The sequence below is a fragment of the Phycodurus eques genome, chromosome 11, assembly GCF_024500275.1.
Source record: "Phycodurus eques isolate BA_2022a chromosome 11, UOR_Pequ_1.1, whole genome shotgun sequence".
NCBI lineage: Eukaryota > Metazoa > Chordata > Actinopteri > Syngnathiformes > Syngnathidae > Phycodurus > Phycodurus eques.
In genome coordinates this window covers 19,087,118-19,103,510 of record NC_084535.1, presented here as the reverse complement: position 1 = coordinate 19,103,510, position 16,393 = coordinate 19,087,118, and the positions used below count along the sequence as shown (strand labels likewise).

The 16,393-nt window shown below is 39.2% G+C and overlaps 1 protein-coding gene across 4 annotated transcripts in view; it reads right to left on the bottom strand.

The window, feature by feature from the left end:
- Window positions 1-2,549: 2,549 nt before the first annotated feature.
- The window catches only part of LOC133409439 (arginyl-tRNA--protein transferase 1), a 56,941-nt gene continuing 43,097 nt past the window's right edge, over window positions 2,550-16,393 (bottom strand). For all 4 annotated transcript variants that reach the window (XM_061689434.1, XM_061689435.1, XM_061689436.1 and 1 more), the window contains 2 exons: window positions 9,485-9,605; window positions 2,550-4,639 (listed from right to left, as the gene is read on the bottom strand). In XM_061689434.1, coding sequence (XP_061545418.1) covers window positions 4,461-4,639; window positions 9,485-9,605 — 300 coding nt within the window. In that variant the 3' untranslated portion in view covers window positions 2,550-4,460. The remainder of the gene's footprint in view (window positions 4,640-9,484; window positions 9,606-16,393) is intronic.

The following is a 16,393-nucleotide window of genomic DNA, read 5'->3' as shown; positions in this document are numbered from 1 at the left end:
CACATATGAGACGTGGCTAGTTGGTCAACTCCCACCACTGCCTGAAGATTTTGACTCTATTCACATAGAGCCATTAGTATTCTAATGCCAGTGGGAATATGTATGACTGCCTTTGAGAGAATGAGATGCACAGGCCTGAGCCAGAGAGGGAGGAGAAAAGACAATGAAGACAAGGAGAGACATTTATGTGTTTGGGACAGAGGGGAGCACAAACACATTAAGGGTGCTAAATAATGACATCTACCTCACTTAAGTCATCATGTCCCCATTATTCTTCTGATGCAGGAAAAGAGAGCCCACCCCGCTGTCATGTGTTTGGATTCTGATGGACTTTCCCAAAAGATCATTTTACTAAACATTGCAATATAAGTTAAATTGATTGTTTAAATTATATTATAATTCAAATATATAAACATCTCAATAAATTAGAATATAGTGTAAAAGTTCTTTTACTTCAATAGAAAATGGTTCAATTGAAAATGGGAAACATATTTCGATTGAATAAACACTGAAAATACCTTCCTAAAAGGTCATTTCCTATTTTCTATATTTAAAATAATGTTGGGTATTTCTTTTATAATATTTCAATTTCTTGAGGTTGGTAATTGTGGGTTGGGGTTAAACGATTCATTTAATATTTCACCGTGTGTAGTAAATTGATGTTTCACTTTTTGGATTGAACTACTGAAATTAAGTTTTGCACCTGTATATTGAAAATAATTGAAAATTTGACAGTGGGTATTAGATACAATATCTTGCAGCTTACTCTTAGCTACCTTTTTCTTTCTTTTTCTTTTTTAAACAACTTGATGCTTTTAGATATTTTCACCACATTCAAATTGCAAACACTACAATGCCCATGTAAAAATCGTCTTTCTTGTATCCACAGACACAATGCCTCCCCTCTACTTCAGAACAGTCTAGTGATCGTGTGTTGAATCTGGGTGACAGGGGCCCTGTAGGAGAGGGTGGGTGCCATCACCACCGCCCCCGCCTCCCTCACAGTCCTCTTCGATAATCCCTAAGAGAAAGACTGGGCATTTAGGGTGAGATATGCTTAATCCAGGGTGGCCTTGCTAACAAAAGACCCTGGCACTTCCTCTGGCTTGGGAGCTTCCGCTGATTTGAGAGGCCTGGCGTGGGTGCAGTGAAAAACACACACCAATAGTGCACGTCTGCATCAATGGAGCAGACTACAGACGTACAGTTTAGACACACATAGACATGGAATGGTGGACAAAACAAGTTGGGTGTGATGGGAGAAACTAAACAACAAGCCCACACATCCAGGGGCGAATACAAATGAAAGACCTACTGTAAAATATGTCTAAAGTATGTTGGCTGTGTACTTTCTGTTCCAGTGTTGAAATACAGTGTTCATTTTATCGCGGGATCCACGGAAGATAAAAACGTCACGGTCTACTGCACTCGCATCTACAAAGAGAGAGGACCCGTCATTCATGGTGAAAGGTCCGTCTGATGGATGAGAGGAATGTGGTCATCAGACAGTCCATCACATTCGGGCTTTGTTTGTATTTCTAAATGAGGAGACTACTTTCTGTGCAAAATAAATAAATAAAACTGGCATCAAAAGGATTGATCCTGAACTTTTTACCTTCTGACATAACGCAAATTTCATTAATCTCACATTCACATTTGCTATTTTCACAGGAAAAACACACCCACTTGTAGTTAGAAATGTCATCACAGGGAGATACTTCACTTTTTCCGCTTTTTATTTCCCCAATTTAAAATAAACACACCATGGAATCATGTCATTGGCAGTTAAAGGTCAGTACAGACCTCATGCTTAGTGAGGCAATTATATCCCAGTCAGGTCCAAGACTCCAAGGCCTGCTATGCTGTGTCATGCAACATTATGAACTCACTACCAACCAGCTGAGCCGTGCAGGTCACTAATTTTGACAGGTCTACCACTGCACTAATGCTGACCGTCCTACGTAGCCTCCACCAAGACTAACTTTTCATGACAGTGCCAGGTGTATGTGTGTTCTCATGAAACTTGACACAGTCTTGTTGAGAATCCAATTCAAGAAGAAAAAGCCTCAGTGACGCACAGCACTAAATCATAAATGGAAAAAAAAAAAAAAAAAGACGGGTTTTGGATAATGATTGGGGTTCAACTAAAGAAAACCAGTGTCCTGTGGAGTGATGGAAATGTGTGTATGTGCGAACTATACCTAATGTGGGATACCAAACCTGGGAAACTCACCAACATCAGCGTGCCAATCCTGGAGAATTAGCCTGTCCATCAGTCCTAATTCCTAAGGACACGGACTTCTTCTTACCAGGTTGCGTTTAAAGATGACACTATAGCAGTGAAGACTGACTTTCAACAGAATTCTTGGGTTTGATTGAAGGCAGACAGGTTCAAACAGGATTGTGAGCTGTACAATGCAGTGACTGAAACAAAAACAACATAAGTCCCCCAGTCCACTCCTTACATAACACAAACTTTTTCTTAGTGCACTTTTTACAGTATTTCATAGTGCTCATTGCTCAGAAATGACCAGAAAAGACAGTTTAATTGCAATATACAGCTCTTTATTTGTTTAACATAGCTGTCAATATTAAAAGAAAAGCACAGACATCTATGGACATAAATACAGAGGGCTGACGTTTAAAAAACGCTATCACAATGTGGTTTATCATGAGAATGAGGTTTTGGGATGTAATGGTAGTAATTAAAAAGATACTTTGAACTGTAAAAGAAATTCAAAAGATAGTTGCTCCTCCAGCAGCAATAAGTGGAAATGCTCGAAAAGCGGTGTGGATGCACGCTTCTAGTTCCAACATTATTCAAGTATACAGTATCAAAAGTATATTTAAGGGACTGATCACTGCGAGGTCACACATTTAGTATACAGTATATAAGAAGGACATACAGTAACTGATGAGTGAGGGCTAGAGATGAAGGGCTATATGGATAGGATTACATGAGTGGCAATTCCATTGCTTGAAGAGATCAGCACAGTGAGATTACTGACAGAGGCAGCAGAAAGCTCAGTCACAAAGACAGACCCAAAACCCACATTTCCACGAAATAGTACAGTGCAGTTCAGTTTGCAACTCATTTGGTTCGGTCCATTTTACTACACCAACCAGAAGAGGGCTCAAACAATTCAGGACTGACTACTTTGCTTATTGCAGAAGGAATGGAAACACAAAGTGAAAACAAACGGTAGCCGTGCCTACAATGCAGCGCTGATGCTAAATAGAGCAAAGTTTGAAGGACCATTTTAAAATAGAAAACAATGATGTCCATTGTAAATATTGCATTGTAAATATACACCACGCATACCAAATTAAGTGATGGAAAGTGGGTACATCAGTTGTCTAAAAACCTGCAGCCCTTAGTGCATGTGTGAGCAGGTGCATTGAGCTGATGGACTGACTTTCATAAGGCTCCAATATCTTAAAGTTGTTTTCTTCATTTGATTGAAAGCCTGGAGTCTCAGGCTCCACTCCATTGATGCGCATTGTGCCACACTGTGGTTTCCTGTCTTCTAAACTGTTTTAGAACATACACTACTCCAAAAAAGTTAAGGATATTCAGCTTTCGGGCGCAATTACATGATGAACCTAAAATGGACTATAATCTTTACAGGTGAACTTGATGCGACCTCTAAATCTCTGAATAAACAGGACATGTCCAACTCTTCAATGGTTCAGTAAATTGTGCGCAATATGCTGTTCTCGATCTTGGAGCTGAAAAGCAGATGCTTAGCTCTACATCCCCAACTTACTGTGAGTAGTCTAATTCCTTGGTGCAATAAAAAAATTATTGTTGATTGCATTTTCTGACATCTGAAATCAATGGATAAAAAAAGTAAAGATAAATCAAAAAGACAATTACTCAAGATAAATCCATCCATCAATTTTCTGAGCCGCTTATCCTCACAAGGGTTCAAGATAAATCAAAGAGAAAAATTATTTTAAATGCCCATCCTGATAGCTAATATTAGGTATGATAATAAAGTCAATCGTTGCATTAGAAATGCAAATAAGAGTGACGTATCATCAGTAAGCAACAAATCAATGGATTCAATGATGTCAACCATGACACGGTAAACAGAACAATGGAAAACATCCAGCATCTTCATTTTAATGGCATCTGTGTGTTTACTAGAAGACGATCTCTGTTGCATAAAAATGTTCCATTCCCATTGTTCCATTAAAGTAATGATGCTCAATTGACCAAATCATGACTAGTGCACTACTGTGGTTGGCAACTATGGCAGGCTGCTTAAAGAAGATTTTTTTTAAAAAAATGGTACAGTATAAATTATTCACAAAACTTTACAATGGAAATGCAAGAAAATGATCTGTTCTGTACTGTACTGAACCTCTATTGTACTGCTTTGTTGAAATGAGGTTTAAGTGACAGACTGTCGCTGGAAGGTGAATTTTCAAAGCTTCATTTGTGTGATTCTTCAGGGTTAGGCTCGGTACAGCAAGATCCTTTCAGCACAGTTCTGGCCAACCAAGCTAGCGTATTCTTTCACCTCAGTCTCATCACTGGAACCTTTCTGCTTGCGGCAATAGACTGTGTAGGGCATGATGGTCCGTCTGTGTAGCACTAGAACTCTGCCCACGTCTTTCAAGACCCAAGCATCTCCTGGAAACAAAAACACACAAATGCACACGTAAGCACACACAAGAACAAAATGTAGTGTAACACAATAAACTAACCTCAGTTTCCCTCCCTCTGACTTACCTCTGAGTGACTTGGCAAAGTTGCTTCATTATTCCGAGAAGCAGTTGGAGGAGCAGAAAGCAATTTAGCTCCAGACAACACTAACTACACTCTGCCCTAAACCTGAAGTCATGGCAGTGCATGAGCGGGCTGGTTAGCTTGCCTTGTTTATGTGGCCTTGCTCTGTGCTGGCTTGCCAAGCTCAGCATCTCATTAGGTCTTGTGTCATACACTGCCAGCATCTATTAGGCCTGTGAAAACACTGTTAATCTCAAAAGTGCATGCTAAGCTAAGAGCGGGCCTCTGGAGAGGTGGTTGGAAAAAGGCTGAAAAATGATGACCTTCTCTTTGATATTAAAATCCCCACCTCCTGGAGAGAAAGGCTGGGCCAAAGTACCTACAGCCGGCGCCAGTAAAAAGAGTAAGAGGTAGCACACAGGAGGGAAAAGAAGTAACTATGCATACAATGCATATTGTAATATGCAGAGGGTGTGTATGAAAAAATATGCTCATATTGACCCCTGTTTAAAATGCTCCAATATCAGGCTCACTTTAAATTCACTTTGCCAAAAATACGCAAACCAACATAACTTGATTTTTTTGCTCCAAGACATTTGAATCTTTCAAATAAGATATAATGAATCAATGTTTCTTTTATTAGCTTTGCTATGAAAGTCCTGAATTTACCTTTGCTCAAAAATAGACTTTTTGAAGCAAAACTTTAAATTAAAAACAAATCAGCAGTTTATATCATCGTACCTGTGGCAGATGAGGACACAAAAAGGAATGACCACAAAATTAATTTAAGTAGCTCTTGATGACAAAAGTATAATACTGTATTTAAAAATTCAAATCGTCAATGAATGTAACAGCTATAACATCAGCTTGCCTCCTTGAGTTAATTATCAGTAACAAAACACTAACTTACAAGTTACACTTGCGGTGTCTTTTTAGTGATTATTTTATGTGAACATTACACAGACCTTAATGGTGTGTAGTCGCACACATCTTTAAGATAGTCTATTAACCTCCACTTTAATACAGACCAGAGTTAAGTAGCGGAGCCAGAAGGCCCTTCGCCTCCTTTCAGTCGCAGAAATCCAAACATCCGCTGTGAACATAACTTCCTTTCGCGTCTACTCTCTCTCTGTCCCCTTATTCATGCACCATCTTCAGTTTGATGAACTCCAGACCGCCTTTTCTCTCTATCTCCCGGACATATTTTGAAATACTTTTTTGAGGTCACAGCTCTTAAGCATCCAGGTTCAAGGGTCCGGGGGAAGAGGAGTCGTGAGGATTGATCCGGGAGTCATAGGGTCAGGGTTGGAGCTCGGGGCCTTGACACCTTGCAACACTCCTCGCTCTTTTCATCCATCTCAAACTTTTAAAACATGCTCAACACACCGGATGCAGGTCAAAGGCACACCATTGGCTGTTTCTTTGGACATGAGCACTTCCTTTAAACTCCTGTTGCAAATCCAAACGTGATTTGGGTATAAAAGGAAAAAGGCCAACGTGTGGGTGTAGCATGGATAGGGTCTTTGACTGAATGAGCAGGGTTCAAGACCTCGTCAGTAAGCTTCCTTTCAGCTGGACGTGCTGCGGAGGATCCCAGATTAAACCTTCCAGGGGTGCATGAGGGCATGGCAGAAAAGGCTGGGAAAGTGTGTTAGAGGGGGGGATTTCTCCAGAGGAGAAAACTTGTAGTTGGTAGTTTGGATTTGAAATATACAGTCCCCTCCAAAAGTATTGGAACGGCAAGGTCAATTCCTTTGTTTTTGTTGTTTCACATAAGACATTTGCTCAGGTGATGCCTTTTAGATTGATTGCTTAAACATTAGATAGTGCTTGTTTTTGGCTTTGTGTTTCACCTGTGAAAAGTGCATTTGCTGTTAAGCAAACATGAAGACGAGGTGTCTATGGAAGAAAAGTGAACCATTTTGAAGCTGAGAGAAGAGGGAAAAGCGATTATAACTATTGCACAAACATTGGGCATAGCCAAAATAACATTTTGGAATGTCCTGAAAAAGAAAGAATCTACTGGTGTACTGAGCAACAAACATCGAACAGGTCGGCCAGGGTTATCATCAGCAATTGACGACAGAAACATTGTGAGAGCTTTGAAGAAACACCCAAAGACAACACTCAGTGACATCACTGCCAACCTCCACAGGGCAGGGGTGAAGATATCACAATCCACTGTTCGAAGAAGACTTCGAGAGAAGAAATATACAGGCCATACCACAAGATCCACAACACTTATCAGCAAAAAGAATCGTAAGGCCAGACTCGATTTTGCAAAGAACTACAGAGATGAGCCACACAAGTTTTGGAACAAAGATTTATGGACCGATGAGACCAAGATTAACCTCTACCAAAGTGATGGAAAGGCCAGAAGTATGGAGAAAGAACGGATCTGCTCATGATCCAAAACACACAAGCTCATCTGTGAAGCATGGTGGAGGTAATGCTATGGCTTGGGCTTGAATGGTTACTTCTGGAACAGGCTCACTAGTCTTTATTGATGATGTAAACTCATGATGGCAGCAGAAGAAGGAATTCTGAAGTCTACAAACCGTTTTGTCTGGCAATTTACAGAAAAATGCATCGAAACTAATTGGGAGTAGCCACATCACGCAACAAGACAATGACCCAAAACACACTTCCAACACAACAAAGGACTTTATCAGGGGGTAAAAGTGGAAGGTCTTAGACTGGCCAATACAATCACCGGACCTTAAACAAACAGAGCATGCATTTTACCTCCTGAAGAGGAGACTGAAGGGAGAAACCCCCAGAAACAAACGAGAACTGAAAGAGGCTGCAGTAAAGGCCTGGAAAAGCATTTCAAATGAAGAATGCAACAGTCTGGTGAAGTCAATGGCTCATAGGCTTGATGCAGTTATTGCAAGTAAGGGTTACACCACCAAATATTAAATGTTATTTAAGTTAATTTAATGTCTGTTCCAAAATGTTTGCTCACTTGAAAAGTGTGTGGCTTCAAACAAAACGGCCTCTGTCCTGATTTGTTTAACACATCTAGATGTACATACCATGACATAAATGCTGGAATTCTGAACTTTTATCTCATATTCATCTTTTGATCTGAAACCCAAATGTCTTCTGTATACAACAAAAACAAAGGAATCGACTTTGCCGTTCCAATACATTTGTAGGGGACTGTACCTTTTGGGACTCCAGTCCTAGAACTTTTCTTATACAATGTCAAACGTGTATGTCTCAAAGGAATCTCGCTTGATGGTGGGGGTAAATCGACCACCTGCTGTGAAGACTATTAACTTCAACAACAACAAAATTCAGGAGCTACAAGAAAAGCGATTTGTGTTGAAAATTTCAAGTCAGAATTTGTGTATGTCACACATTTGGTCAGTGCACATGAGTTTAAGGGGTTGACTCCTTCACGGAAACATTTTTTGCTGTGTTTATTCAGCAGAATGGACAATGACCCTGGCTTTTTTCAGTCTCAAATAAACATTGATAGTGAATGTGTGAGATAGTTCATATGTGTTGTACAGAATGAGTAAATATTATGCATACACTCTTGAGAGGCCACATTGAGGGCACTTAAATTTGATCCACGTGGTTCGGCTTTGGAAGGTTATTTAAACAGATTAGCTCGCTGTACACTTTCCTTTTTATTTTATTTTATTATTTTATTAACACAGCTCTTCAGGTACCCCATACCATTCAAACCCGTGTGGCTTGGACTTGGGAATTGGTTGGAATTAAAAAGCCTTTTGGCTCAAATTCAGTGACTAAATGACACGTCTTAAAAAATAATAAATCACCCCTTACGTCCAGAACATATGCCTAAATTGTGTGCTATTGTGTCATTATGACACATGGAAGGCCATTTTGGTCGCACCACTGGGCGTATATTTCTGGAATAACAGTCTGAACCCTCCACACCAGCAGATGCCCAAGCCCACAAGTTTGGCAACAACACTGCCGCAGAGCTAAATATCCAGACGGCCAACACTGAAACATGTTGACAGTGAGTTTGTACAGTTAGGCCTGAAATAATGTCCATCTCCGGCCAAGATCAACAGTCCATGGAGGAATGGAGGCACCACAAACATAAACTTGTCATAGCATATATAAACTCTGACCATGACACATCATCAGTGTTTGTGCCTACTGATGGCAAGGTTATTTTGATGAAATGAAAATACCTAAGCTAACTATCTGGCCAACAAGTTATTCAAAGTGATGTTAATGGCAGTTGACTAATTGTTTAATGCATTTACTTCTTCAGAGGGTGCAGCTATGAAACTAAAAATGCATTCAAAAAACTCCCAACAGAAACCACGCAATTTCTTATTAGACAATTCATATACAAATAAGACAACCGATGCCTAAAAATATAGCCATTGGACAGCCTAGGTTCTTAGCAGTGGAAAGAGTTGATTTTTTTAACTACCTCTCTAAATTGAAGGATTTCCAATTATAGCCTCACAATAAGAAAATATCAAGCTGTCGCTCACATATAATTTTTTTTTAACATTGTCCTCTTCATACTTGTTAGTGTAGATTGACTTTCATAGCACCTCTCTCTCTTCATATTGAGAATGGATCAGCCTCCATTACTTTCTGTCCTCATTGCTGTGAACCTTTTTATATCCCATCTTTCCTTCCTCTACTTAGCTACTCTAATGCTGTGTCCCAATATCAGTACAGGGTTAATTGATGAGAAAAGACACTTCAAATGTTAACATGTGACCAGACGAGACTGTTGTGTTGCTATACCTTCATCAGGATTCGGGTTGAAACGAGCATATCGGGAATTCTGCAGGTGTGGAAGGCATTGCTCAATGGTTATCCAGACATAGGTTTCTGGGCAGAGTAGGTCTGAAGGTCGGTACTGTCCCTGTAAAATGAGGAAAGTATGGAGCACGAGGATTAGTGATACACCTATAATGTACATTGGCTAAATTGTTGGTACTTTTCTTTAAAGAAGGACATAACCACAATCGTCGTATAAATAATTGGAAACTAACAAAAGATATAATAAAACTGTTGGTGCAACATAAATATTAAACAAAAATAAACTAATGAAACTCACCTGGACAAAAAAAAACAAAAACTTTTTTTGTCACAACATTTTAATAACTGAAGGAAAAAGATTTTTGTACAATGTTGACATTTCTACGGTATTTTGTCCCACTTCTCATGAGCAAACTGCTCCAGCTGTCTCAGGTTTGAAAGGTGTCTTCTTCAGGCTCCATGTTTCAGCTCCTTCTACAGATGTTCAATTGCATTTAGATCAGGGTTCAAAGAAGGCCACTTCCAAATAGTCCATTGTTTTGTTCTTATTCTAGAGTCTTTTTTTAACTGTGTGCTTTGGGTCTTTATCCTGTTGGAGGAGACATGACCAGGAACTGAGACATTGTTTGTAGACCATTTTGGGGGTTGCTCAAGCACCCCTAAATTGAATCCCAGCACACCTAAAAAGAGATTATTTATTCATGTTATATGTATTTGCTTTTTAAACAAGCTAGAAAAGTGTATAACCATACAGCACTTGGTTGAAACTTAAGATAAACCTAAAAACAGCAGCCCCCCTGGCCTAAAAAATGGCCACCCAGTGTTCCACCCAATTCCTCCCATCGCTCCCCGACTGGGCTTGCGCTACCTGCACGTACACACACACACGTACGTGCACACACACACACTATATCAAATCGTCATATTCTTATTCAATTGACATCACAATCCAGCAGCTCAAGGGTGGGCCTTATTTCACATTTATCATTTATTTAACCAGGTAAAAGCTTATTGAGTGATAAAATCTCTTTTTCAAGAGCCAAGAGGCAGAAGAAATTTTACACTACATAACGCGACAACATTCATACAATAAATAAAAATACTGAAAACTAAAACAGTATAAATAGTGATAATAAAAAGTATGGCATCTGATTCAAATACAGTGATCCAAAATGCATATATGGTGTTTTCTTTTCATTCATTCAAATTTGGCAGGCTTTAAGCAAATTTTTGGGGTCTCTTTAGTGGGTGAATGACTCTATACCTATGTATGTTTAATATTTGTTTATGTGCAATTTTTGCGAACAGAGCCTGAGTGTGATTTATTTATATTTTTTTTATTCATCTAAGATATATTTATTGTTCTACATTACAATGCCAATGTTCTTTAGAATTGAAAGTTAATTGTTCTTAAAAAGGATGTACTTGATTTATTATGCTCTATCATTATATCAGTGGGGGAAAAAAAGTGAAAAAAACGATACTATCGTTTATCGTGACCAGTCGACCGCGAAGTTAGTATTGGTAGATCGCATGACATTAAAAAAAAAAAAAAAGACATCACTTAGTTCACGCACATGCGCAAACACCGGCGCTAAAAGGTAACTGCAGATGCGCAAACAACGGCGCAAAGTGTGTCAAGAATAACAAGCTAGTCAGTGAGTTACCTACAATTTTTATCTCTCGGTGTTTTCTCTTAAACTTAAGAAGGGGTATAAAAATGAGTGGGGGAGCTGGACCAAGGAAGAAGATTAAAACTTACCACTTTCATACGGAATGGGAGGAGGCGTATTTTTGCACGATGACATTTTCGAAATGCGTATGCCTCATCTGCCAGTCTACCATCGTATTATGTTGTGTTGTGCAAGACTGGCTCATGCGGTGATGCATGGTACATCAACATACATTGGTGCTGAGCTGTGTCGGCGGCCCAGAATTTTAGCTCATTGGGAGCGCTCTGCGCTCTCAAACCGGAGACATGGTCGCGGGCCCCACCCCCCAAAAAACAGGTAGTTCGCGGGAGGTTGGCTGCTTACAAAGTAGATCTTGGGGCAAAAAGGTTTGGGCACCCCTGATCTGTATTGTATAGTATTGTTCAAAGTATTCATGAATGTCAATATCTGTTCATGTGTTTTACATGTCATGCACTGCATTTCATGCAAAAGTCCCAAAAATATGTCCAAGGTCCATTTTAGTACTCACTATAAGGGGCTGGTTTACTCCAGAAAAAAAATGCATGTTCCTAATGTTTATGTAGAGTTGCTGTTGTATCAGAATGAATTGTCGAAGTAGGGTTACAATATGCTTATTTTACGATTCCCATTCCTTCTTCTTTTGCTGTGGCACATTTAAATAAACATTATCTGAATTAATGGTTCCGTCACAGATGTTCCAAAAAAGTGTTATGGTGCTCTTTCATAAATGTGGGAATGAAATTGTACGGAGCCCCTAAAGTGACATGGGGGGGAATAAAAAAGAAACTTGTTTCTCATTCTAACGAGAAACTCTCTCCTTCGAAGGAGAAAGTTTCTTGTTAGAATGAGAAACTTCCTCGTTACAATGAGAAACGTCCTCGTTTGAATGAGACACTTTCTCATTCAAACGAGAACATTTCTAATTTGAATGAGAAACGTCGACCTGTGAGTGGTACCTTATTTACCTGCTAGCGGTAGCTTCATGGTTCGGGTAGCCGTACAGTAGCTTATTTACAACTTGCTTCTATCGCATGTCAGCTGAGAGAATGGCAACAGAAGAGGACTTGCTCTCTTTCCTTAAAACAAGGAATATACCTGATAGTGTCATCGACCAACTAAAAGAAGATAAGGTAAGTGTAAATGTAAACTTTCATCACACAAATATAGCAGTATAGGCTATAGAATAGCTGTGCCATATTTGCTAGTGTGTGAGTGTAAATAAGATACCACTCACAGGTAGACAGACAGGTAGACGTTTCTAATTCAAATGAGAAACTCTCTCATTCGAACGAGAAAGCTTCTCATTTGAATGAGAAACAAGTTTATCTTGCCGAGCTGGGAGCTCAGCACCCCTAAACCTTTTATCTTAGACTCACCCCTAGACTGAGACCATACTTTCTGAACCCAGGCAGCATATTTTGCTCATAATTTGCCTTGGTGTTGAAATTTCTTTGTACCCTAGACAAACACCCTGTCCCAGATGAAGCAAAGTAGCCCCAGAACATAACAGAGCCTCCACCATGCTTAAAAGTTGGTATTAGTAAGTAAGTAGTACTTACACATTAAGTGGATACAACTTGTTGCAAGATACAACTTGCAACAAGCTCAAGTTTCCTCTCATCTGTCCAAAGAACATTCTCCCAGAAGCTTTCGGGTCTGTCAGCATGCATTTTGGGAAATTACAGTCTTCAAAGACAATTTTCCTGGATATTAAAATCTAATTCAACATTTAAAGAGGTCATCTTTATTTTAACTGATTTAGGACAATCATTGGTTGTTCTTGGTCAACTAAATTATTTGCACTGCTCTACAATTGAAAATTAAAGTCAGTAACAGACAAATGTGAAAGTCTATTGTTGTTTGTCTATATGTATTTTTGCAACATAGTTATATGATCATACATTGTGAATATTCACATTAAAAACAACATGATCATACTGCAGACTAATAAATCTATTAATCTTTAAACTATATTGTATGATAACAGTATTTGTAAACTGAAATCCTGAGAAAATTATTTTAAACTAGGCCAACAATCCCTTTTGGTCAAAGGTGAGCTAAATTGTAAACTGACCACTGCAAGTAACCCATCTTAAGAATAAGGGCTGAGCACAAGATAAAATGCCTCTCTTTGTTCAAGCCATGTTCTCTTTGTTTGGGCTCTGATGCTGTCTGCAAAGGAAAAGCAGGAAATGAAAACACTACCGCACATTGTGATGAGTGCTTGTAAAATTGGTATGAGTCTGCATTTGACCCAATATTTTGGTGTTAACCAAGCTAAACAAAAGCAGCTGTCACGCAAACACACAAAAATGAGTGAGGGGGCAACAGAACAGAAAGGATTAAGAGAAAGATGCTATTACGTTCTGTCATATGGCTTCAAACAAACAAAACTTCAAGATGGCTCTGTAAACGAGGAGGTACCTACAACAGGCCGATGCTGTCTGAACACACGTAGTCACATTCATAATGTGGCATTAGGCTATTGGACAAAAAAATCTGATTCGTGGTTTCACTCTGAAGTGACATGAGTCGAGAGCTAGGCTGTTTCATTACTAAAGTGAAATCTTTGGTAAATACACTGGCGAATTTCTTTCATTAAAGGTCAGATGACAAAGAGGCTACCGGAAGTGACGTTGCAATTGACAAACGGCGCACTACATACTATACGCAATGGCGAGCAACATGTTAGAATAAGAGGAGGAGGATGATTCCGACGTACAGGAGCACCCAATTGAACTTGGCATCGTCAAACCTTACATGTTTGAGCCGATCAGGAAGTCGGAACCTGACAGTGACGACGATGAGCAGCCAAGCAGAAGCTGTACAACAGAAAAAGAAGAGTGGCCACTGGCTCGATGTGACGGTATGTCAAAAGCATGTCTTTTTATACAGTCATGGCTTGAAATAATGGCACCCCAAGGGTGCTCTGTATCCAAAGCTTTTTGCAAGTCTTTCTCAAAACACACCGCTTCCAAGTCATCAGCACAGTTTGGAATGCTTGCTAGGCACCCATAGCTGACCACACTTCTTTCCCTGTCGATTGACTTTGCGTATCCACCGGTCATGTATTCCTTTTTCATTTGGAAAGCCCAAAAAAAAACTTGCCACTGCCTGAACCATTTGTACAACCAAATGCCACACAATAAACCACAGTGACATCGCTAAATCATGCAACAACAAATATACAAGGACGGGAACAACAGCATGAAACAATAGAAGACAGGAAGGCACTGGATGCAAAAAGTAGAAGGCGCATTCTGCATCATATTTATCGATTTTAACCGCTGTATATCTGCTATATAATCACTTCAAAATGGCAGATGTGGTTTGTAAAGGGGTTCTAGAGTTATCAAGAAAAATGTTAACATCTTTGTCCTCTGATGGCTTCTAATGGCAGTTGGTTGTTACTTCTTCAAAAGGAAACGAAATCAGTTAAATGCATGCAACCACAAGAACAAGGATGTAAGCATAAAACAAACCGATACTAGCATGCTAAAGTGCCTGTGCTAACAGATGGCTGTAGATGGAATGTTATGCAGCTGTAATGGACACACACATCGATCTGATGCTCTCCATGTCCTAACAGCCTACAGTTTCTACAACTGTCAGCACACGTGGCTTGAGACACACTCACGAACGCATGCGCGCACACACCTCTATAGATTCCTTCAACACTGCTGCGGAACACACCTCTAAATACACACACACACACACGCACGCACACACCTGCTGGGCCATAAAAGCTCACTTGTTTCCCCCCTTGAAGGCCCCAGCAGCTCAAATCAAGCATAATGCACGGTAGGCAGTAATAATGAGGGAGACGATAGACACTTCTTCAATTAGCTCTCTTTCCATGGCGGTGTCTTATTATGAATATTTTATCAAAGGAAGGCCAAAAGAAAGTTGTTTTTACTGAAAGTGAATACTGAACCTGTTTCTACTTGTCTCTACAACACAGGCCAACTATTGTTTGTAGTATTGTTTCTGTGCCACTGTTGCCTTTTATTCATAAATGTTTGTATTGCACAGTAAGCATATCAACAGAATGAGGGTCAATTGCCTATTCCTGAATTCCAATGATAACATGCAATGCTACCTTTTACCATTTCTAAACTATACGTTGAAGATTATTACAAAGTCTTATTTCTAACCATAATTTGAGTATGTGGAATAGCAAGAGATGTCTTTGGGTAAGCTTGAGCACAAGTTGCACTGCACATCATGCTCCATTAACAGTATAACAGCAAATAATGCCAGAGGAAAATCAGTGTAATTTAATGTGGATTGTTGTTTTAATGACATTAAAGCTGTGTGAACCCAAAATAACAAAAAGGACACAGGAAATTTTTGTGACAAAAATGTGTGCATCATGAAGTAAAAGTCCGTGGTAGTTTTGGTGAAAAGAAGCCTTAAAATTGTTGGGATAAGATCTAGTCAGTCACCAGCGCTCCTTTTTCTTCATTCCACCCTAGCATGTCTAGACAGATATGGATGTAGTGCTGGTGACAAACAACCTTTGAACGCTTGTTTAAGGACAAGTTTTAAAAAAAAAAGAAGAAAAAAAAAAGGTACAAATGAAAGAACAAGCAGAAAAAGCCATAAATTAACAATGACGTGGAGGGTAGAGTTCGCATTGACAGCACAGTGATGAAAGGATGGTGGAACTTCAAGGTGTTGCAAAAAGCAAGCAAGGACTGTAGGTTGACAAAGGGTGTGACCTAAGGGTAAAAAGAAAAGAAGGAAGTGCAAAGACCCAGAGAAAAAAGTAGGAAACCTAATCAGGGCACACTGGTGTTAATGAATGAACTGCATTACGTAAATGATATGCTTGGTTGTATATTTGTATATGTTTTCTTTTTTTTTTTTCTATAAACATCGTTTGTTCACTACTAAATAAATCTCAATCATAATCATCAAGGGAAAAAATAAACCCCAAGGTTTACACAGTATTAAAAACAGACATGCAAACACCAAAGGCGTGAAAAAGGTGATTAAAATTGTTTTAATATTAAATATAAAATATTAAGTTTAATATTTTTCAGTTTTTATTGCCCATTTCTGAATTTGAAGTTAGTTCATTCTGTGTTGTGACATAATCCCTAACATCGCTCCGTCGCTTAATACATATATCATTATCATCCGTAAACTAATTAGATGATTGTAGCCGTATTTCCTAATTAATACAGGATGTACT